This window comes from Manihot esculenta, chromosome 4 (assembly GCF_001659605.2).
Source record: "Manihot esculenta cultivar AM560-2 chromosome 4, M.esculenta_v8, whole genome shotgun sequence".
Classification (NCBI taxonomy): Eukaryota; Viridiplantae; Streptophyta; class Magnoliopsida; order Malpighiales; family Euphorbiaceae; genus Manihot; species Manihot esculenta.
In genome coordinates, this window is record NC_035164.2 from 30,131,824 (window position 1) to 30,155,568 (window position 23,745).

Consider the following 23,745-nt stretch of genomic DNA (forward strand, 5'->3'; position numbering starts at 1 on the left):
GCCAAGCAAGTCAGAGACATTAGTGGGTCTAGGCCAATTAATCATAACCTGTTTCTTCCCCTGATCAACCTGAACTCCATTACAAGAGATGATGTGTCCCAAATATTCTATCTACTGCTGTCCAAAGGCGCACTTGCTGAGTTTGATATAAAACTAATGTTGCTTCAATAATTCAAAAGCAGTGCGGACGTGTTGTAAGTGTGATTCCCAAGTGGGGCTATAGATCAACATATCATCAAAAAAGACTAACACAAAATTTCGCAAGTGAGGACGAAAAATTGTGTTCATAAGTGCCTGAAAAGTAGAGGGAGCATTACACAAGCCGAAAGGCATTACCAGGTATTCGTAGTGTCCGTTGTGAGTACGAAGGCAGTTTTGTGAACATCAGCAGAGTGGACTCGAACTTGGTGGAATCCAGCAACAAAGTCCAGTTTGGTGAAATAGGTTGCTCCATACAACTCATCCAACATATCGTCAACCGTAGGAATTGGGAATCTGTCTCAGATCGTGACCTCATTCAGAGCCTTGTAATCTGTATAGAAACGCCAAGTGCCATCTTTCTTTCTGACAAGTAATACAGGTGAAGATAAAGGACTGGTACTTGCCTGAATAAAACCGGATTTCAACATTTCGTGAACCTGCTTCTCAATTTCTGCTTTCTGAAAGTGAGCATCACTGTAGGGACGAACATTAATAGGGTCAGTACCTTCCTTAAGGTTGATCCGATGGTTGATTTCATGCTCTAGAGGAAGATGGCTTGGCTTTTGATAGATATCTGGAAACTGATCCAATAAAAGCTTCATCTCTAGGTGAATTCCATCGGAAAAGTCTGACGATTATGGGCTCTCAATTCTTTGGCCATTAATCTTAAAGAAGAAGCTTTAATCGGCTGCTCTTTGATTCCCTGTAAATGGTGTTGCTCCCCTTTCCACAGAAAATCCATTGTTAATTTATCCCAGTTGCACTGAATAGTACCCAATTTGCACAACCAAGATTGGCAAGGAATAGAATGTGATAGTGAAGAGAATTCCCTGTAAAAGAGTAGGAATATTCTTGAATTTGCCGTTGCATTGCAGAGGGTCCCCATTGGCTACCTTCACGTTGAATGGTGAAGTCGGCTCCACAAATAATTTTAATAATCCTGCTATTCGATTGTTGATGAAGTTGTGGGTGGACCCACTGTCAATTAGACAAATTAATTCCACCGAATTGATTCGTATATTTACCCGCATTGTACCAGTCGATGACCATCCAGTGAGAGCTAGCAGTGAAATTTCTGGCTCGCTATCATCATCTTCCTCCTCTATTCCAATTCCCCCATCAAGAAGAATAAGTTGCGGTTTGGAGCACTTGTGTCCAGGAACAAATTGCTCATCGCAGTTAAAACAGAGTCCCTTAGCTCGATGATTCTGCATCTCCTCCCAAGAGAGTCGCTTAATAGGCATGCTTTGTTTGGATTTTGTTGGGGGAGAGGAGCTCGGTTGAAAAGATGGGCGAATTGCCTTCTTTTGTCATAGCAATTGCTCATCCCTCATACGAGCTAGGCTAATTGCATCTTTAAGAGTCTGCGACTTGAACATACGAATACCCTAAGAGATTTCGGTCTTGAGACCTCACATAAAAGTCCCCACCAGTGCCTTCTGAGTCCAGCCTTTAACACGGTTCCCCAGCCTTTCAAACTCACGCTGATACTCACGCAGAGGCCCTGTTTGTCGAATTTTTGATAATGATTCGTCAAAATCCTCGCAATCAGTTGGTCCAAATCGGGACCATAATTCGATAGAAAAAATTTCCCACGTCACTTGTCTTCCTGCCTCTGAGTGTGTTCTGCGTAGCCACTGCCACCACTCGTTCGCTTCACCTCGAATGTGATAAGAAGCCAAAGACACCTTCTCTGATTCTGGTGTTCCTTGATACTTGAAGAACTGATCAAATCGGGTGAACCATTCGGTTGGATCGTCTCCAGAGTATTTCGAAAACTCTAGTTTTGCTAATTTAGCAGAGTATAACGGTTTTCCCCCTTCTCTAGATTTATCCTGGCGAGTGCGAATCTGGTTGGCTTGGTCGTTTGCACTGCTGGTTGTTTCTTTGCTAGAAAGTGTAAGTTCGAAAAATCTAGTAATGCCTACTTTAATTTGCTGCAACTCATCACTAATTTCCCGTTCCATTTTTGACAGGTTATCTTGGAGCTGGCCTAAGCCAACTTCCAAATTTTTGATTCGCTCCTTGTTGGTTGCCATAGGAGAAGAAAAGAAAGTAAGATAAGTACGGCTCTGATAACAATTGATAGGTCCCAGTCAAAGCCGAAAGAATTAATTCTCAAAGTGAGAAATTGATTATATTTTTATTCATAATAATCTGTTGCAATTACAAGTAATAAATAGAGAAAAGTGAATAACTAATCACGACTTGTTCTAAGGGCAGTAGGTCCTTTATTTCAGCTAACAAATGCTGAAAAATCTCAACAATATTTGACTAATTATGTAAGCAGTAAATAACTAAATAAATTAAGCAGCATAGCAACACAATAACTTAGTCAAAATATTTTCTATTCTTGATGGATACTCTGGAACTTCTTCGTGGCCTAACAGTTGTTGTGGACTTCTCTGCTCTTGTAGGTAGAGTGAGTCCGCCGACAAGATGTTTTGTTGTGCTCTCCGACATCTCCTTCGATGTTTGTGTAATTTTAGTATGGAGGTTCAGTACTTTGATGGTTACATATTTTGTATTTATTTATTTATGTTATCTGTACTTGAATTTATTTTCTACCTGTGTCACCGTTGTTCGATTTGTTGAGTTGATAATTATCCACGTCGGAGCTCTGCCTTTGGCTTTTAAAGGTGTCTCCATAGTTATACTAAGTTGAAAATACCATAAGCAGTTTCTAAAGGTGTCTCCGTAGTTATATTAAATTGAAAATACCATAGGCCAATCGCTTTTCGACGAACGTTGATACAGTTTTGATGAAAAATTTACTTAGTAAGATATGGTCGGACTGAATTTATCTTTTATACCTCCATTATTTCTTTCTATTTCGATTTTGAAGGTTTTGCCATCGATTTTATTTGGTTTATGTTTTTTGAGAATGTCTTAGTTTGTGGGTTAAAGACCATTTGGCTAGATTTATTATTTGGATTTAGAGTTCCTGGGTTAGAGACCATTTGGCTAGGTTTAATTTTTGGATTTAAACTCTATCTAATCTTTAAATTTGAGTTATTTTCATACTATTTTACTATATTTTACGTTTAACCCGATTGAACCTTGAAAAAATTAAATCTATGCATTTGTTTAAAAAAAAAATTATATATATAAATAAATAAAAAGTTTTTTTAAAAAACCTTTTTCCTAACACTAAAAGCCTATAACAGACTCAAAATCGATTGATCTGATCCATTTATCCGGAAGGCCATTGCCCATTCATCTCTCTAAAAATACCAAAAACTTGAAAAAAAAAAAACAGAAAAGAAAAAGAAAAGCCCTTAAAATAGAGGAAGCAGTAGCCACCTTCGCCAACGAATAGCCGTTGATGAAAGCTCGAGGGGGAAATCAATCAGCTCTGCTGGGGGGAATTACAGGCGTCCTTCTCTGGATGATTGTTTTCTAATCATTATTATTATTATTATTATCATTTCCCTTTTTTTGGGAAAAAAAAGTAGACAAAAAATAATAAATTTTTGTAAATTATGGACTTGCAAATCAAGGTAGCCCAAGCCGTTCATGTCTTGAATCATGATACTCAGTCGTGTAACCGCGTGGCTGCTAATCAATGGCTGGTTCAGTTCCAGCAAACCCCCGATGCTTGGGAGGTTGCCACTTCTATTCTCACCTCCGATCAGCTTCATCTCCATCTCCAGCCTTTTTTCTCGGAGTTTGAAGTCGAGTTCTTTGCTGCTCAGATTCTCAAGCGAAAGGTTCTGCTTTTCCTTTTTGAATTGCTGTGCACTTTTTTTTAAATTTTTTTTTGGGATTATGTTTCTTTAGGGTTGAAAAATAGCGCAAATGACTCGAGATTCTCATTTGAAGATGTTTTATTTTACTCTCTCATCATCTTCTGATGATACTCTATAGCTTAGTTTCATTCTGGTAAATTGTTAGGGTATTAATTGATTTTCATGGAATTGTTTCAATGGGCTTTTGGTGTAATTGGTAATGGATATACATAAAGTTTCTGTCTGGAGACCACTCTTCGACGGCCGTCGCCTTTTGGAAGGACCAATCACCAATCTATATTTTCTCCTTTTTGAATTTGAGGTTTTCATGTACGAGATGGAGCAATGCCAAAGTTATGCCAAGTAAGTGGCCAGCGCCTAGAATGCCACTGCTTTCGAGCATCAGCTGTATCAAAGGAGAGACACACACCAGATTGTATTACTTGTAATAACAAACTTTGAACTCTACTAGAGATGCTTCAAAAGTTTATACACCAGTAGCAGGATAAAGCAAGGCGAACCAAGATAAACCAGGACTAGGTGACACGTAAAATCAATCAGCTGCTTTGTTCAGCCTGCTGTTGATCCTCAGTGCACATATCCATATTGGATCAGCAACTCCTCGGAATCCATTTAGTTGTTTTCATCAATTTAGTTTGGTTATAGTATTGAAGTGGAGGGCATGGTGTGCTTGGTTTGGATAGAATTCAAGGGGACTGATTGTTCTGCATGAAATAGATGCTTGGTATGTGATAGAAGTGAAGGATGGTTTACTTGAATTAACGTGGGAGCCTTGGATAGATAAGAGGTGGGGTGTTCAGATGATTTGTGCTTGATTTTCACTGATGAAGGAAGAGGGGTGATGTCACTAGTTAACCCTTACCCAAATGAGTTGTTAATAAATTAGAGAATGTTGGCAAGAGATAACACAAGGGTTAATAGATGAACCAAATAGATTAAGTTTCTGGTTACACGACCTGGAAAATAGACTGCCAATATTCTATTTATGTGTGTGCTTTGCTTTCGAATTGAGTATTCCAATCTTATGCACAACATAAAATCCTAATTAGGCCATGAGCATAAATTCCTTACAGAATGTGGACTTGACCGAAATAAGATGACAAAGAATAAGAAAAGACATAAAAATAACCCTAATTTGAGAATTGCTATAGTAGTGCAAACAGGACCATGAACAATAACTTCAGAAATTCTAAGCTTTTTTCTTTGGTGTGGAAAGAACTTGGTTTCATGAGAAAACTCGATATATAGGCCACAATGATTGGATTAATTTTCCTAAAATTTTCTTGAGAATCTTTTTTTTTTTTGGTTTCTGCTACCATTCTGCTGATATGGAATATAGTTAGTTGGTAGTCAACAAATGTTGTGCAGCCAACACAAACAACTGAATTGAAGATGGATTCTTGGCCCGCTGATTAGATGAATCATCTGAATTCCTAAGTCTGACTTGTATGGAAACTGCCACAACGGGAATAAAGATGCACTGCTTGGATTTTCTATCTTAGCATTACCATTTATTTGTTCAGAAGTTTCATCTTAAACCCTAGCCAATTCCTTTGTCTTCTTCATTCAACTTCATCTGTAAACTGACACATATGACCCTTTATTTGCTTGTTGTTTAATACTGCAGATCCAGAGTGAAGGATATTACTTGAAGTTAGAAGTTAAAGATGCATTGCTAAATGCTCTTCTTGTGGCTGCTAAAAGATTTAGTTCGGGCCCTCCCCAGGTGCTTCAATTTTTTCCCCCTTCCAAATAGGGCACGGCTGATGCGCCATAAATTGTAACTGATGCTCTGTGCAGGCTATAAGAATAACTGGACTGGGTGTTAGACATCCACAATGTGTTTTTGATTAGTGCTGCATTTATGAAGTGTACCAGAGTTTTTCTTTTTCCTGAGATCTTGTGCTATCTTAATGGCAGCTTTTGACACAAATATGTCTTGCACTTGCTGCGCTTATACTTCGTGCTGTTGAGCATGGAAAACCCATTGAGCAGCTTTTTTACAGCCTTCAGACTCTGCAAAACCAGGATGATGGTAATATTGCTGTTCTGGAGATGCTTACTGTTCTCCCTGAAGAAGTTGTTGACACTCAAAATACAGATACTAGTATTAGTCCAGCCCATAGAAGCCAGTACGGCCAAGAGGTTTATGTTCATTCTTTTTACACTAGTGTATCTGTATCATTCGGCTTTCCACCTTTTTCCATCTGTTTTGCTTTTATGATTTGTTCTCCCTTTTCATTTGTCCCTGATCTAACAAAACTTAATGCAGCTTCTCTCACATACTCCTACGGTGCTCGAGTTCCTACTGGATCAATCTCAAAAAATGTATGATGGTGGTCTTCAACTGCATGAAAAGAACAGAAAAGTTCTCCGCTGCTTACTCAGTTGGGTACGACCATGCTTGCCATTGTCATTTGTCATAGATGCAGTATTGAGTATAATATCATTAATTGATAGCCTGTTGCTGTCCATTGTAGTACTGATTTGTTTATAAAATAATTTTAGTTTGCATAAAAGCAAGGATTTCTCTCATTGTACTTAAATAGTTTATTATAATTATTTTTTCTTATTTTTCTTTTGTTCTGTATCCAGGTACGAGCTGGGTGCTTCTCAGAAATTCCACAAGGCTCATTGCCAACGCATCCACTTCTAAATTTTGTATTCAACTCTTTGCAGGTATAAATAATTGCCTCCCTAGTCTCTAGTTAACTTAAAATTTTGATATCCACAGCATTCGGGCAGAATAACATTTTCCCCCTGTTGTTTATAGGTTTCAGCTTCATTTGATGTGGCAATTGAAGTGCTAGTTGAACTTGCAAGTCGACATGAGGTATGTTTATGCTATATTGTAGAGCATTATCCATACATTTTACATTTAGAAGAAAACATATTATTTTATTATTTGTTCATGTGAATGTTTAGTTGCCATTTAGAGAGAAGTTTATATTTTAAATACTTTAGGTTAAGTTTTGCCTTGCAATACCATTAAAACTCGATATATGGATGGTGGTAGTGAAATTCGATGGTCAAGGAATACCTTAGAAAATTTGGTACCTTATATCATTATAGAGAAAATAGATTCAAATTAATCTTGTCTGCATAAGTAGAGAAGGATATGAGAAATATGGTTGTGTGACCGTATATTGTAGAACACCTAGGTGGATGAAGGATTTAAGGTCTGGTTTAATTTATATGAAGTAAGGGTCTGTTGGTAAATTGGTATAGGCAATAAGCAACTTGAGAAAAAATCAATTGGCAATGTTTCTAGCTTTTCTTTCAGTATGGTAGACTATTAATTTGTTTACAATTAAAATAATTTCATATGTTTCCATTTGTAATTGAATGTAAGAAAAAATTTTACAAAAAAAAAAAAAATACAAAAGAGAATAAATTTTGAGTTGCTGGAGTGGCTAGCAATGCTAGTTATGATTGGAGATGATTGGCAGTGGCCAGTACACTAATTGGTATAGGTCTTCACAAGTTCCTCTTTATGAATTTGTGAGGGTTTGAAAGACGACTGTGTGTTTCATTCTTTTGAAAACAAGGAAGTTATTTGCCCTGAAAATGTCTTAGTTTCTCTTTTCATTCCAAAGCAATAAGTGCCTAATCTGAAAATATTTTGTATGAAAAAGGTGCCTTTAGTTTTTCTATAGGAGTCCAAATCTTTAATGGCTTAGGGCATCCATTTGTACCTTTTAAGGTTAGTCTATAAATATCTATGCTTGCAATGCTTATTTAGTTGTTTTCTGTTGAATATAAATCTAGCAATTTTTTTTGTTGGATTGTGTGATACCAATGAGAACCTCAGATGCGGTGCCTAAGTTAGTTGAGGAGGTCAATGTCAAAATTTTTCTATTTTACTTGCACTGGAAACTGCTTCACAATCTTCTTTTTCTCATTCATTTTATATTCAATCCAGACCTGCAGCTAACTATCTTATGTCATCTATATAGCTGAAACAATCTTGCTTAGTTTAAGGTTTGATTTAAATTTAGACGGCCGGTGCAAAGGCATATCCTTCTATGCACGCTTTGCATGAATTGTCATAGTCTTACCAGATGCTTTTCTTGAATCCCGCCTTACATGGGGGGATTGTTAATTAGGGAGATTTGTCTTCATTCTGTAGGTAGCTTTTGGAATAAAAAACAAACTTTAATTTTGTCAATGTGCTGATAAATTTTCTTATTTCTAAGTTAGCATGTTGAGTAATATCTGATTGAAGGGACATCTGGTATGCTTGCATGTTCATATTGTGTTTTCAATCTGATGTTTGTAAAAAATACTGCTCACTGGTAAAACATACAGCATTGTTTGTAATTGTTGAGTTGTTTGAGAATTATGATTTATTTAGCAGTTAATCATATATATGCAAATTGTTGAGTATGCATTGTTTAAATATGCATACAGTTATTTTTATCTTAGACAAAAAATACACATGGTCTATTATACTTAAGATTTAAGTTATCTAGGAATATTGCACTTCATTTATTTATAATTTGTCAACTTTTAATTGGGCATAAATTTGTAGGGGCTACCTCAGGTTTTGTTATGCAGAGTACATTTTCTTAAGGAGGCACTTCTTCTACCAGCTCTCAGTAACAGAAATGAGAAATATATCAGTGGTCTTGCTTGCTTGATGTCAGAAATTGGGCAGGCTGTAAGTTTTTCTTTTCTTTTCATTTTTTATTTAGTACTCTACTCTTATTAGTTTTGTTTTGTATCCTTTTCCTTATTAGCTTTATGCCATTGTTTATTCATGCTAGGCACCATCTCTAATTGCGGAGGGAGGTGTTGAGGCACTTGCACTGGCAGATGCATTATTGAGGTGATATTTCAATTCAGTAATTTTAAAATTTTTTCATATAAGCTTCTGAGATGGGATAAGCATGCATAGAATTAAGATCCATAAAAGTTGTTAATGGGTAATACAGCGTCTGTTTACATTACATCAGTTGTTCTCTGTACCATGTACTTGCTCTGCGTGTGGCTGTATACCTAATTAGTTTACCATTGTAGCAGCTGTGTGGCATTTCCAAGTGAAGACTGGGAGATTGCAGACTCGACATTGCAGTTTTGGTATTGTTATCAATTTATCTATCCAGTGTTTTCTTGACAATACAACAGGCAAACAACATTGTGACACATCACAAGTAATTATTTATACTCATGCATTGTTGCTGTGTGAAGTCATTTAGGTAAAATATCTAAAGTTTAGGCCACTAAAATGCTTTTTAATTTCAGAAACAATTAAGTATGTTTTAGAATTATCAAACCAGTTTAATCAAGTATTCGACCTACTTTGAATTATGCCCATGCTCAAATTATTCATTAATTGATAACTGATGATTAATTTATTGTCCAACAGTACATGCATTAAAATATTAGTATGTTGGATTAATCTTTTGATTTTCTTAACTGATTTGTAAAGAAATATAAATTACAATAGTTTTGGGCCATGACTGCAAATTATTGATAAGGATTATAAACAAATTGTGTTAGATTGGTGAAGCCTGTAGGCCAAGGATATGGATAATTCTTGTGATTTCTGGATGAAGAAAATGATGCGGAACCCAGGATATGTATTGATGGTAGGTTAATGGCTCAAGCTTGTCTTTATCAAACATTAGTTCTGGACCTCAACATCCAAAACGGTGATGTTTCCAAAAAGCACATTTTTGGCCTCCCAACATTAACCCAAACAGGGGTTATAGTTTTGTATAGTTTGCCAAATGTGCCTACCACATCCATGGATAGTCACGTGTTTTTATGCTATACAAAAGGAATGTTATACAAAGACAAAAGACACACACAGAGAGAGAGAGAGAGAGAGAGAGAGATTCTGGAGTTGTCCTTACACAAGTAGGATTGGATTTAGGAAGACTTGTAATTACAAGATAAATGCCCAACTGCTTTTGACTATTAATTTACTCACTACCTTCCCCACTTGTTGGGTTCTCCTAATTGAACAACATATTTTCCTTCTACAAACATGAGCCACAAAACTCAAAGCTTAATTCCATGCATCAATAGGTTTTAGGCTTAATTTTATGAAGTTGGAAAGAAGATTGATTAAGACTTTTGCTGATCAGGATAGGTTTTAATGGCAAATTGGTCCTAAGGGTGGGCCAATTTTGGGTGAAAGTCCACAAGTTTGTGGAATAAATAAAAACGATACCTAGGGAAAATTAGTATTACCATGTGGAAATATTGGGTCTTAATTTATTTTGAATGTAGAAGTTGTGAACTTGTGATAGGTGCTTACTGTTATTCCTTTTAGTTGTCTGTCAGAAACTTTTAGCTAAATTTCTTTTTGGTAGATAAAAGGTAATACTTTAGTTATTCAATACTACTTATATGAAAACTTATTTTGCATTAGACAATTGTGCTATCTGGTTGTACTCTTTCATGGATGTCTTGGTAGCAGTCAGTGAGTCTAGTTAAGGATGGTTAAGGCCATGGAGTCATAATTGTGCTGATAAAAGGAAGAATATAATGCTTTCTTTTGGTTCCTATCCACCATTTTGGGGTGCATATAGGAAAGAATTAGGCGAGCTCTCCAGGACTTTGGTTTTCCTTTTCCAGAACAAGCAATGGGTAGTGGAAATCCTTTGAGTTTTTTTATATTGCATGTTACTTGTTTTGGAAGGACAAGATGTTGTAGATATTTGTGGCCTAAAAAGACGACAATTAAGAACAAAATGCTTGCTTTGTTGAAAGAAAATAACTAATACAAACAAAACCTCATGAAAATGGAAAAAATTCTCCTATCTCATTTTGTATGCAGTAAGAAACTCTTCTAGAGATCCAAAAGTAGAGCACTGCAAAGAAGCCATGAAAATCATTCTACCTAGAATATGTATACTACACAATGGTCTTTAAATTTTCTAGCATTCTGCCATGGTCGTGATAGTATGTTACAGTTAATAATATACTAATTTGGTTGGAGGCTTCCATTTCTTTTATTACTGATGATTAGTGCATTGGTCCTTGATTAAATCATTCTGGTTTCTGTCTTTTCCAGGTCTACTCTTGCAAGCTATATTCTTGGCCTTGATATGGAGAGTGCAAAAGATGGGAAACATGTGAAAGACGTGTTTTTTTCTGTTTTTTCAGCATTGCTTGATGCTCTTTTATTACGTGCTCAGGTTTTCTCTTCTCTACTTGGCATTTTTCTTTTATTTTTTTCTGGATGGTGATTTGCGTTAACTCTCATTTGCTGTTGATAATATGAATCTCAATTAGGTTTTATGGAGGCATTTAGAAAGAGGTCCTAATATATTGATCAACATTTATCTTTATGATTTAACAGTTAGCACAAGTGTGTGTAGTTGAAGTGAAGGCCAATGTGTTGCTTTGATTGAATGCAACTGATGTTTAAGATATGATGTTGTGTATTATTAGAGATAGCTCTGTATTTTTATATTCTTGACACAATCATAACTATATTGAAGCTTTTTTGCTGACAGGTTGATGAATCTACATTTAATGATGAGAGTGGAATGCTTGACATGCCTGATGGCCTTGTTCAATTCAGGATAAATCTTGCTGAACTTTTGGTGGACATTTGTCAGCTTTTAAGACCTGCAACATTTGTACAAAAGGTGTGTGTTTAAAGAGCATGCTTACATGCATGGACACTTAAAAGCAAGTTGTTATATGATGTAAAAGACTTGCACATGTAGTTTTGAATCAACAGAGTAGTTATTTGCTATATATGGAAGAATGGAAATGCATAGTTTCTGTTCTTGTGGGCATGGATGTGTGGGAAAATACTTAGGCTGGCAACTGGAATAACTTTTGTGATTGCTGCATAGATGTTTTGTCATTCTTAGCACATGAAATGAATTTTCTGTTTTCTTCATAACCTTTTTAAATTTGTTTGCTTTTGAAGACTTAATTTTTTTTCTGTTGGGATCATTTTGCTTCAATGAGAATTCTCATCCCGAGTTTCTTAAAGATGACACTTATTTACTCATGAAGGGATCGGGGGGTGGGGGGTGGGGGGGGAGGATGTGCTTGGGTATGCATCATATGCGTTGGGACATTTTAAAATTTAAGCACTGGGACTTTTGTTTATTTTTATTTTTTTGGGGGGTACTTTGATGTAGGAGAATAATCAGGGTACAGCTGGTATGTAATAAGGGTTAAAAGGAAACTTTATGCCATGGAATTAGGAAGACGTGTGAAGAAAGAAATTTGGATTGGGCTTTGGAATACAAAACAGGAGTGTAAGATGGACTACAGTTTTCCTTCTTACTTTCTTTTTTGTTTTGGAAGGAATGAGAAGGGGAAGGGGAGAGCTAAAATGACATGGAGGGGAGTAGTATTAAAAAATATGCAATTTTTGGATAATGATGCAGAATTGGTTTCAAATAGAGCTGAATGGTGGAAGAGTATCCATGTAACTGACCCCAACTATTTTGTGATTAAGGCTGAGTTCCTATCGTTATTGTTGCTGTTGTTGTCTCTCCTTTCCTCTTGTAAAGTTTTATTGTTCACAACTTTTTGGGTTTTAATTGAGAATCTAATTAATTATCAAGCACTTCTTCTGGATATTTCTTATGTATTTGGAATAATGTTCTCCTACCCCCTTCTATTTTTTGGCCTTCTCAATTCCAACTCAATTTTGCATATAAGAGAAGAAATATGTGGTTGGTAATTAAAATACAATCTAAAGTTGTTGTTGGTAATAGTAATTCTATCACCTTGACCAAACTGATGTGTAGGGTGCAGTTTATTTTTGTAAGTTCCATTTACAGAGCTTTGTGTTCTATTCCTTATGACTAATTTTTATACTTGGAACTTCATGTTTTAGTTTAAGTGCTTCTTTTGTATAGTTCTTGTGTATCTAGGATAGTCTTCTCCTTCCCTTCTTGTGGCCTTCCCAAATTCAATCCGGTCTTATCTGTACAATAGGGAGATGCAACAGAAATATGTGGCATATATTGAAATGTAATGTTTATCTCCATGACCCAACTGATGTGAATGATTGTGTATTCTTTTAAAATGATATGGGGACTGTATGTTATTATTCTAGGTATGCACGAACCATAAGTGAATTAGTGTGGATTAAAAGACAAAGGTAGGTTGGATGGACATTGATGTAATGCTCAACGTGTGAGTATATTCAGAGAACAGAAGTTTAATCTTGGTCATTTTGGAGGAAAGATAATGCTGTTTGGTTATTCCTCTTTAGAGTTTTATGTTTTGAGAATATATCATTTCTCTATTCCTACTACTCCAGAAGAAGTTGGCTATGAGATCTTAAAATCAGTAGTGAATATAAAACTCTTAGAGTTAATGTTTCATAGTTTTACCTTTTTTCCCTTGAAAAGTTGGTATTTTCAGTTTTATTTTTTGGTTGTCTAGATGATGGATTATGATTTTTTTTTTTTCCAATTGCAGCTTTTCTTTGATCGCTGGGCATCTGCAACTGTACCGGTACCTTGGAAAGAGGTGGAAGCCAAATTGTTTGCTCTTAATGTGGTAAGTGAATTTCACTGCTATTTTCTTGCTACCATCTTTCTTTTTTACTTTTTTGTTTGGATGGATCCATATTGGTAATAGTCTTCCAGTAGTTTTTATCAGAAATCTTGTGTGCATGCAACTCGATGAATTTAGTAAATCTTTTTAGGAGGCTAAAGTTTTTTACAGAAATCTTGTAGATGGTTTTCTGCCACTGTTTGTTTGCATCTGTTGATAAAATCTTTATGTAAAAATAAACATATTCTCAATTATGTGACTATTCCATTTATGCTAGCTTGTGTAATCCAGTCTTTAATTCAATGGAGGCTGTCCAACATAGTTACCTGCTAGATTGACTTGATCACCTTGCCACTGAAATTCTTGCTTGGACCCAGTCCATCATGAACCCAGGAGTAGGACACAAGATGTATGGTGGGACCAACCTATTTTACTTGTGGGCTCCACATGTTTGTGTCTTGGGTCTATAATAGACTAGGTCTAGGCAAGAAAAACCCACTTGCCAAACCGTGTATGAGAGCTTTGATAGTCATCTGAATTGTTTTTCTATAAGCTTATTAGTTTGGCAATTCACAACTGTTCATATCATGATATTCTATGAGTTCTGTATTCCAGGTATCTGAAGTAGTCCTCCAGGAGGGCCCAACCTTTGACTTTTCTGTGATCATGCAGTTGGCAACAATGCTGTCTAGTGGGCCTTCTGACAAGCTCAAGGGATTTACCTGCAATGTATGTTAGATATTTCCCTTGAGAATTTGAGTATTTCAAATTCAGAGTAAACATTTGTTTCCCAATACTCTACTGCTTTAATTAAAGAAAATAGTAACCTGATCTATTTATGTCTGGTTCGTTCTTATGTCTGAGATACTTATTTTCATTTTAGGTATACAGATCACTTGCAGATGTTGTTGGATGCTATTCCAAGTGGATATCTACTTTCCAAACTAATGCTAGGCCTCTACTGTAAGGATGCTCCTTCACTTATGATTTTTTATGAATGTTTATATTACCAACTACCAAGGGATGATTCTATGCACATTCTACTTCCTATTATACAATTCTCAGCATCAGCTCCTCGACATTCCTGTGTGGCACTTTTTTTATTTTTATTTGCGCTTACCTTCTTAAAAAGATAGTTTTTTTTTTATGCTTTTTGCATGATATCATTATACCTAACATTCAATTCAAGTTTCCTACTTGTTCTCACTAGGTACTTTCAGATTATTTCTTGCTGCAGGGATTTCAGAGCCTCAGTGTTCAAATGCTTGTGCCTCTGCCCTGCGTAAATTTTGTGAAGATGCTTCTGCTGTGATTTGTGAACCCTCAAATCTGGAAATTTTGATGTGGATTGGTGAGGTACAGATGTTATTTTATCATGTCATTTTTTTTATCTTCTATATAGTTTTCAGTGATGCTCTACTTCAATAACTTGTTTCTACTTATCTGTATTTCTTTTTCGGCATTGATGTGTTTGAGATATTTGTCATTACTCAATGGAGACACTTTTAGCGTGTCTGCGTCCTGATTGAGATATGAAGTCAACTGTGATTCATTAACATGAATCAGTAAGACATATGTTGTAAGCACTTCAGATGCCTGTGCATGAGTTAACATGTCTGTGGGTTGTCTCATAGACATTGATTTAGACTTATAATCATTGTATGGCCATTTATGATTCAATGATCTTTGGACATGCATGGTCGGTTGGATCACCTGGACTGTGTGTGCCTATATCTAATCTGCAATGTTTATCATGTGTGGAAAACTGGGCACAGTTGACGTAGTGTGATCATGGACTCAAATAACATAACGGCTGTTATCTACAGGATTTGAAGGGGATTGTTACCTATTACCTGTCATACACAGGCATCCTGAGACTTATAACTGTATTACCACCATTTCGTAACAGTAATGGTCATTATTTATTGTGCCGTATGATGGTAGCATCTCTGAGAGTGCCTTGGCCTTGTGGTTCATCTCATGTCACTGAATACAAATATGAATTATGAAGTCATACCCCAAATGAGAATAGAGGTTTCATTGTTATAATTACTAAAGCTTTTGTCTACGGGATCTAGTTTGCTTCTTCCTTCTCTTTCTGCATTTTCTCTGTCTTTTCTTTGCGTTATTGGCTGGACTTTCAGATTCCTACAGTTGGCTTCTAGTTCATGGATGTAAATGTGCTTTAGTTGCTCAGGCATGAAAAACATGTCTTATCACTGTCATTAAAATCAATGATGGAACTGAGGTTTTGTAATCTTTTGTTGTTGAATCCACAGCCATTTTTGTTAAAAATTTTTATGGCCTCTTATTCTTTCGACCTTAGTAGGCTGTGCTATCGCAATGATTATCGTCTCAAATGCATATTTTGACTATCGATCCATTACATCCATCAAGGCTGTTCACAAATGATAACAATGATTTTGTTGTCAATGAATTTTTGCAATGAGAGGAATGATTTTTCTTTCAGTGCAATCATGCAATGCTGGTTCCATTTTCTTGGGCATTGTTGGTGTTACTACATCTCAAAAGGATCAATTTCTTGTTCTCTTTTTTTTAGCTAAGAACAGTGAGGCTCTTGGTAACTATTGAATGTGTTCTGCTTCTCAAGTTGGGTGTTTTGGGTAGCTTTATTTATTTATTTTGAATGCCCTAGATTGAGAGTTAGATTCTTTTGCCTTCAACGTTGATGTTCTATCTAATATGATGAATGTATTTATAGAAAGAAGATTGGATTTGATGGAGGGTGTCTAAGAGGGGACATTTAATGCGACTTTTACTGTCAGGAGCTTGTTAAGGAAGCATGAGAATTTTCAAAAATAAAGATCCTGGAAAGGATATGGTAAAGGTTAAGATAAGGATAATCCCAAGGATTTTTGCTTGATATGATTTGATAGAGAGTGATGATATCCAAAGAAAGGATAATCATGGTTGTTAGATGTTTTATTTGTAAGGGAGCAGCTCAAATGGTTACATGGATGATATCAAAAAAACAGGGAAAATATGGTTGGCAGGCATTTTATCTTTTAAGGTTGGGTCAAATGGTTCCTCCATTGCCTTTACATTATGAGTAGACTAGAAAGTTGCAGAGGCATGTGTAATCAGTGATGGTGATTTGCCTGGTAGTGTCTGGTTCGGTTGAATAGCTGGGAATTGCAGCCTTCAGTAGGTGTATGATCTTGTATAGATAAGAACAGATTCTTACCTTGATCCCTCATACTGCTTTTTAATTAGTTTGAAAGGATTGAAGAGGAGGGCTTTTGACCAGGTATTATAGATGGTTCAAAGTCCATTTTTTGGCATAGATAATACTTAATTACTGTTCACTTTCTTTCAAGATTTTGTGAGTTCCATATCTTCTAGATATTCCCCCTTCTGCCTTTAAATGGTGTCTTTCAGCTGTTAAAAAGTGATGAAGTCCATGAGTACTTTAGCCTCACATCGTAATGCATTGTGGACCTGAACCCCCACCCCCCCCCTCCCTTTCTCTTCAGCATTGTTAAATGCAAAAGGAAAGGGAAAATATCCCATAGCATAATTGTAAACCTGTTTGTCTGAAATGCCTGCATTTCGCATTTTGTGATTTTTTCTTTTTTACTTATGTTGTAGGGCTCATATTAAATTTTCTTTTTGTGACTTGGCTAATATAAAAGCTCATCATTTCCATTTGTTTGTTGCATTTTTTAGTGTTTGTCTCCCTCTCCCCCCTTTCTAAAAAGAAAAAGGTAAATAAGAAATATTATTTTCTTTTTTTATTTTTATTTTTATTTTTTTCAGGCTTTTGAGAAGACTCGTTTACCTTTGGAAGATGAGGAAGAAGTAGTTAGTGCAATTAGCGTCATCCTTGGCTCTGTTCCAAACAAAGAGCTAAAGAACAACTTGTTGGCTAGATTGCTTTCCTCTACCTATGATGCTATAGGAAAACTTGTAAGGGTTCAATTCTTTCATGTGGCCAATTGTCATCCTTTTACTATCTTACTGTTTTAGTTTCATGCAGTTCCTTTTTTTTCTTTAGTTCTTGCTGGCTTCTAGTTATTGGTTTCTTCAACTCTTCTCCTTTGCAAACATTTTCTTGTGCACATGTACATATGTTTTTTATTCTTATTTAAAAGAGCCTTGAGAAGACAGAATACATTTTTTGTTACTAATTCAAATATAGGCTTCCGAAACAGAAGAAATGAATCTAAAATGACCACCTCCTTTTTGGTATAAACTAACATGAATTTCACAAAATTATGAAAGTGATTATTTTTTAACTTCCTTTAATCATAAGGTGGAACTGTTTTTTCCTTGTTAGTAACTTGTTTTGTCTATCAGTCAAAATCTTCTAAGTGGTGGGAAGTTAGGTAGCTTGGCAAGAGATATTAATAATTAGGCATAAGCTTGCTATCTGTAGATGTGAATGTTCACTTGGCCGTAGTTATCCTTTTAACATAAACATATGTACTTCCTTTAGTATAAAGCCCTAAACCAAGCTGAATGAACAACAACTCACATGACTGACCCCAACTAGTTTGGTGTCCAAGCTAGTTGAGTGAGCTACTTTATTCTAGCTTATGAACAACAATATCTTCTCCATGGACTTATTCTTGGGAAGGAAACAAAAAAAAAAGAAGAATGTTGTTACTTCCTCCATCTCTGTGAGCTGGATGGAAATATTTTGACCATCAGTCATTACCTGTTTTATTGTTTAGTTTCTACTGAAATCTAGTTGTGTTTACCTTCTTATTTAGTCTTGAATTGCTAATAATACCTATGATATTGGTTGATGTCTTTGCAAATTGGCGAGGGCTGGTAAACTGTGTTGGAAATGTTGTAAAGATAGTGATGATGTGGAAGGTTATTGAGTTAATCTCAACCTGTTATTGGAATGCTGCATTTGAGCTCTTGCTGTTTGCTGCTTGATGTTGATGTTGAGTAATTGGAAGTTTGAAACTCAATATGTGCTTCATTTTCATTCATGTGTCTACTCATTTCTTCAGATCACCATTAACCCTCATTGTCCTTCCAGATTGAAGAAGATAATGATCATTCTTTTAGCCAAAATCCAGCTACATATACACAAATTTTGAACTCTGCGGCGAGAGGGTTGCACAGGTATGGGATTGAGACTGTGAGACCATTGAGTAGGACCACCAGTGTGTGTGCACAAAAATTACCATCTGCGAAATCCTGTGTTTTTCCAGAGATGACAGGACTACAGATTTCTTACTTGAATTTTGTGGGAAAAGAATGAAATTCAGTGTTCCTTATTGAAATTTGTGTAAACTTAGTTGGATTTCTTTTGTAAAGCATTTTGAAGTTTCCAAACTATAAATTAACTGGTAGATCGACAGGAAATGCACTGAATTGCAATGATCTATTTTAGGGGATATATATATTTTTACTTTTAGTTAAAGCCTTATCCTTTTGATGATTTGTGCTCTGTACTTGGTGACATTGTTCTTCTCTAACTCTGGTCCTGATTGTTTACAGGATAGGAACTGTATTTCGTCATCTTGCTACACCTCAGCCAAGTGTGCCTGGTGAAGATGATACTATATTTGGACTACTAAGGATTTTTTGGCCCATGTTAGAGAAACTATTTAGGTCTGAGCATATGGAGAGTAGCAATTTATCTACTGCAGCTTGTCGAGCTCTTTCACTGGCAATTCAGTCGTCTGGTAATTGGATTGTACTTTTTTGTTTTACATAAGCACATTGATAGTTCCAATAGTCTTATGTCCACATAGTTTGTATTACATTTATCCATAACTGAAGGTTCTTTTTTCAGGGCAGCACTTTGTAATGCTATTGCCTAATGTACTGGATTGCCTTTCAAGTAATTTTCTGTCATTCCAAAGTCATGAGTGTTACATTAGAACTGGTAATAATCCCATATTTTTATCATGATTATTTCTGTAATCCAGTTTGCCAAATGTTTGTTTACTTTTAGATTATTTATTTATTTATTTTGGTGGGGTGATGTGGGATCATCAGCTTCTGTTGTTATCGAAGAATTCAGTAATAGAGAGGAGTATGGACCCTTGTTTATCAAAACGTTTGAAAGATTTACACAAGCAGCATCAGTAATGGGTCTTAATTCTTCATATATATGTGACCAAGAGCCAGATTTAGTGGAGGCCTATACAACTTTTGCATCCACATTTGTTCGAAGCTCTCGTAAGGTTTAGTATTCCTTTTTCATCTCTATTGGTAATTGTCTTTCTTCTCTTGCTTTTTGATAAAATTAGATAAATGAGTGTTATTGATACTCTAGGGAATGAATTTCACTAATTTGTCCTGATACCTTCTGTCTCAGGAGGTGTTAGCTGCATCTGGTTCCCTTCTTGAAGTTTCCTTTCAAAAGGCTGCTATATGCTGTACAGCTATGCATCGTGGAGCAGCGCTGGGAGCAATGTCGTATTTGTCATGTAAGTCCAAGCAATTATGCTGTACGCAAAAATGAATCTGTAGTGAGAAAACTACATTTGGCATTAATATGATTGATGTTTTGCGACCCACATTGGCTGGCATTGTAGTGGGGTTAATTTGGAAACGTGGGACAAAAAGTGCACTCTTGCTCTTGATAGACATTTTTGTTAGAAGGATGAGAATTCAAATGAGATACTTTTCCAGGGTGGAAAATATATTTTGTGTATTCTTTTTCACAACAAATAACCCTAAACAACATTGTCTTTGTTGGTTTGGAAATTTTTGGGTTTATATCATCTATATTTAGGTCCGGCATATGAATCTAATTTTTTGTTGTCCCTTGTAGATGAATGTGCATTTGTTTGATCCTTGTAGGTTTTTTGGAAGTGAGCCTGGCATCTTTGTTGGAATCTATGTCTATTCCTGAAGGATCATATGGCGCCATAACAATTCAGGTCATATCTCATAGTGGTGAGGGACTAGTATCAAGTGTGGTGTATGCACTGCTTGGTGTTTCAGCAATGTCACGGGTATGCCTTACTGCACATATTTTTATTTACTATGAAATTTTCTTGTAAGCATACTTTATCTCCTACTTGATTCTTGGTTAAGGCACTTTATGATGTTATCCTGGGCCATCGCTTCCAGATTGCCCAACTTCCTACTCTAGGACATGTCATGCAATATTTGAGTGCTAGACAAGACAAACTCAAGGTGTCTATGATGTATTAACTGTCGGAAACTATTGCACAATGCAGTTTTAAAAGCATCAAACGCATTAGAGTATATTTAACAAGGAGTTGGGACAGGACTGAGCTCTCTCTTGTTTATTTGCCCTATGGGAAATAACTCCAATTTTTTAAATATTTTTTCACAATTAAGTCTCTTAAATTTGTGCTCTATAACTTTTTTTGCTGCTAATACCTGAAATCATATGTTGGGCTGTTACCCTCTTGCTCGATTAATCTCCTTTGATTTGATATTTGTTGCTAACCTTTCCTTCACTTGTTTGGTTGCAACAAGTAATTATATCTTGTAAGCAAAATTTTTATCCATTACTAAAAGATTATTTGGACACACCAAGAAATGAAGGTGGTTGAGTGTGATTCTTGCAAATAACATCATAATAACTAGGGGAAGAAGTAGCAATTATTTGCTCATTGATACTGTCAAATGGATTATTGTCAAGGCTTGATATCCTAACTAGCTGTTGTTGGCTGCTTATCTGCCTTACTTTTTGAAATAAAGATGTCTGGGGGCTGATAAACATGGATTCTCTCTATCCATTTTAAAACACAGTGGACTTGCTACCTCTTTGTGATTCTTACATGGGAGGATCCCAATTGATTGGTCCTCATGTTGTTGGGGTGCATTTTAAAGAGTATAGGCAATATTTATTATTTGGCCCCTTTTCTTGATAGGTTCACAAGTGTGCAACAATCTTGCAACAATTGGCTGCCATTTGCAGTTTCAGCGAGAGAACAACTTGGAAGGCTATTCTATGTTGGGAATCTTTACGTGGTTGGCTACATGCAGCGGTCTGTCTCTCTCTCTCTCTCTCATATCTGTTTAAGGTGGAAAGAAACAAGTTAATCTCAGTCATTTTGTTAGTGCGTATTTTTCACTTATCTTCACATTGCTATCATCTCTTGATCTTTTGATTTCTAGTTAGGTTGTAAATTAGAAGTAAATTGATGACATTTGTCCTGTGATGGGTAAATTCTACGAAGTTTTTAACTAGTCTCAGTGATGCAGGAGCTTCTATTAGGACTAGTTATTATACTATAAATACCTACGTTATCTAGGCATTTTAGTGGTAAGAGTTTTATTATTGCTATTGATAATCGAGAAATAATAGAATTTGGGAGTCTTTATCTTTCCCCTGTGATTGTTCTTTGTGGTTGTGTGTCACTTAGCTCCCATTATATGAATTTCTTTCCCAGATCAATCAATTCCATTGTGGCTATGAAGTTTTGAACTTCATCTTGACCCGTGTGAAGTCATCAAATTATGTTCATTCATTTTATTTGCTAAGAAAATTTACCAATAACTGGAACCCAAAAAGAAAAGTGGCATCTTAAATGCATAGAAAATTCATTATGTTACTGAGCTCTCTCAAATGCATCATTTTCTAGGTGCTCGAATCTGCTTCAGGCTAAATTTTTGCATGTTCTTTCATTTTGGATTTATCATGTGTTCACTCTTCATTCTTCACAACTTCTAACTGTGGCAGTTATACCAGGTGCAGGCTCTTCCAGTTGAGTATCTAAAGCAAGGGGAAGCTGAAACTCTTGTGCCAATTTGGTTGGATGCCCTTGTTGGTGCTGCCTCAGACTATCTCAAGAGTAGGAGTTGCAGAAGCGGAGAAAACAATTATGGCCATATGCAAGGAAAAGGAGGAAGGGTTTTGAAGCGACTAGTTCGAGAATTTGCTGATAGTCACCGCAATATCCCATCCTGAATTTAACTTAACTCGCATCAAATGTAACTGAGACAGTCCATAGGTTGAAGAGCTGCTGAGCCTGTTGCTATCACAGCTGTAAATTGTTGGCTTGCTTTTCAAGCTTGGAAAAATCCTGGGGTCTATCTTTTGAGCAAAATCCCCACATTGTAATTACTCTCCTGTGGCCGTAGTTTTTGTTCTATGTACAGTACTCCACCAATCCCAATTTTTGTCAAGCCTCCCAATTCCCAAACACCATTGCAGGAAATATAAGTAGAACATACACTTTGTTTTACCTCATTAGCTTGAGAGAGTAATGTTCTGCAACAGCTGCGGCAATAGATGATTACATTATACCTGCAAATAAATGAATTCTGTTTATTATTTCAACCACTGCTGAAAAATCTTCCTCTCTTTTTTGGCAGTCTGGAGAAATATTCTTGGTAGATTATATGATACATAACTATTTAATTAGCATTTGAATTATGCATTTGCTTGCTGCTTTAGGATTTGATTAGGATAGCAAATGCTATGAATTTGAATGGAAAACGACACTTGAGTGAGAACGGCAAAGTACTAGGGAAGTATCAATTTTTGCATTGGCATGATCCCCTCCCCCATTATTTAGCAAATGCTGATTTCACAAAGTGATTCAATGTGTTATTATAATAAAAGAAATTTACTATTTAATTCACTAATTAATCTTTTAATTTTAAAAAATACATTAAAATATCACATCTAAAAAGTTTACTAGTTAATCATTCTATTAATTTTACTATTAACTATTTTATTATCTAATTCATATGATTTTGAAATATTTATTAATTAATTTTTTAAAGTTTTTAAATTTTTTAAAAGTTTATTAATGAAATTTTCTATTTTAGAGATATTTTAAAATTTTTTTATATTTAATAGCTAAAATTAATGGAAAAATTAATTAATAGAATTTTTAAAATATTTATTATTTTTTAAAATTGATGGAGAAATTAATTAGAAGAATTTTTAAAATATTTATTATTTTTTAAAATTGATGAATAAATTAATGTATTTTTTTATATAATAGAGATTAATTAGTAATTTTTTTAAAAAAAAATAGTATGTTATTTAGTGAATGGAATTTATATTCAAAATTATTATTAAATTAAAGTTCTGGTCGTATGTGCATGACGTTACAGGACCATCACCTGAAAGACCAACTCTCATCTTTCCCAACCCAGAAGAAAGAAGATGAGCCATCTATATATATTGTCCGAGTAATAAAGTCCATTTCGGCACTCACTTGCCATCCACACTCAAACCCTTGCCAAGACGGCAGCTTTTATTGCTATTAAAATTGAAATTGATAATTTTTATAATTTAAATTAAAATATAATATTGAAATAACCACTTAAATTAAAAAATAATGAATAACGAAAAGTATTGGAAATTTTATAACCACAACTACAAATTTAA

The 23,745-nt window shown here is 35.5% G+C and overlaps 1 protein-coding gene across 5 annotated transcripts; it reads left to right on the forward strand.

Moving 5' to 3' along the window:
* Nucleotides 1-3,381: 3,381 nt before the first annotated feature.
* LOC110613346 (transportin MOS14) lies at nucleotides 3,382-22,683 on the forward strand. Of its 5 annotated transcripts, none has more exons than XM_021754422.2 (24): nucleotides 3,383-3,911; nucleotides 5,578-5,676; nucleotides 5,871-6,095; nucleotides 6,223-6,342; nucleotides 6,546-6,629; nucleotides 6,724-6,783; nucleotides 8,482-8,610; nucleotides 8,717-8,778; nucleotides 8,973-9,029; nucleotides 10,975-11,098; nucleotides 11,420-11,554; nucleotides 13,359-13,439; nucleotides 14,052-14,165; nucleotides 14,320-14,399; nucleotides 14,657-14,792; nucleotides 17,214-17,363; nucleotides 18,448-18,533; nucleotides 18,912-19,099; nucleotides 19,210-19,302; nucleotides 19,416-19,603; nucleotides 19,738-19,849; nucleotides 20,226-20,380; nucleotides 21,272-21,388; nucleotides 22,099-22,683. In XM_021754422.2, exons 1-24 carry the CDS (start codon nucleotides 3,684-3,686, stop codon nucleotides 22,309-22,311), a joined length of 3,036 nt encoding a protein of 1,011 aa, XP_021610114.1. In that variant the 5' UTR covers nucleotides 3,383-3,683; the 3' UTR covers nucleotides 22,312-22,683. The 5 variants fall into 5 exon arrangements, 4 of the variants coding, with proteins under 4 accessions (XP_021610115.1, XP_021610114.1, XP_021610113.1 ...); XM_021754421.2 differs by having other exon boundaries at nucleotides 3,384-3,911; nucleotides 22,093-22,683; XR_006350413.1 differs by lacking the exons at nucleotides 21,272-21,388; nucleotides 22,099-22,683 and having other exon boundaries at nucleotides 3,382-3,911; nucleotides 19,416-19,598.
* Nucleotides 22,684-23,745: the final 1,062 nt, after the last annotated feature.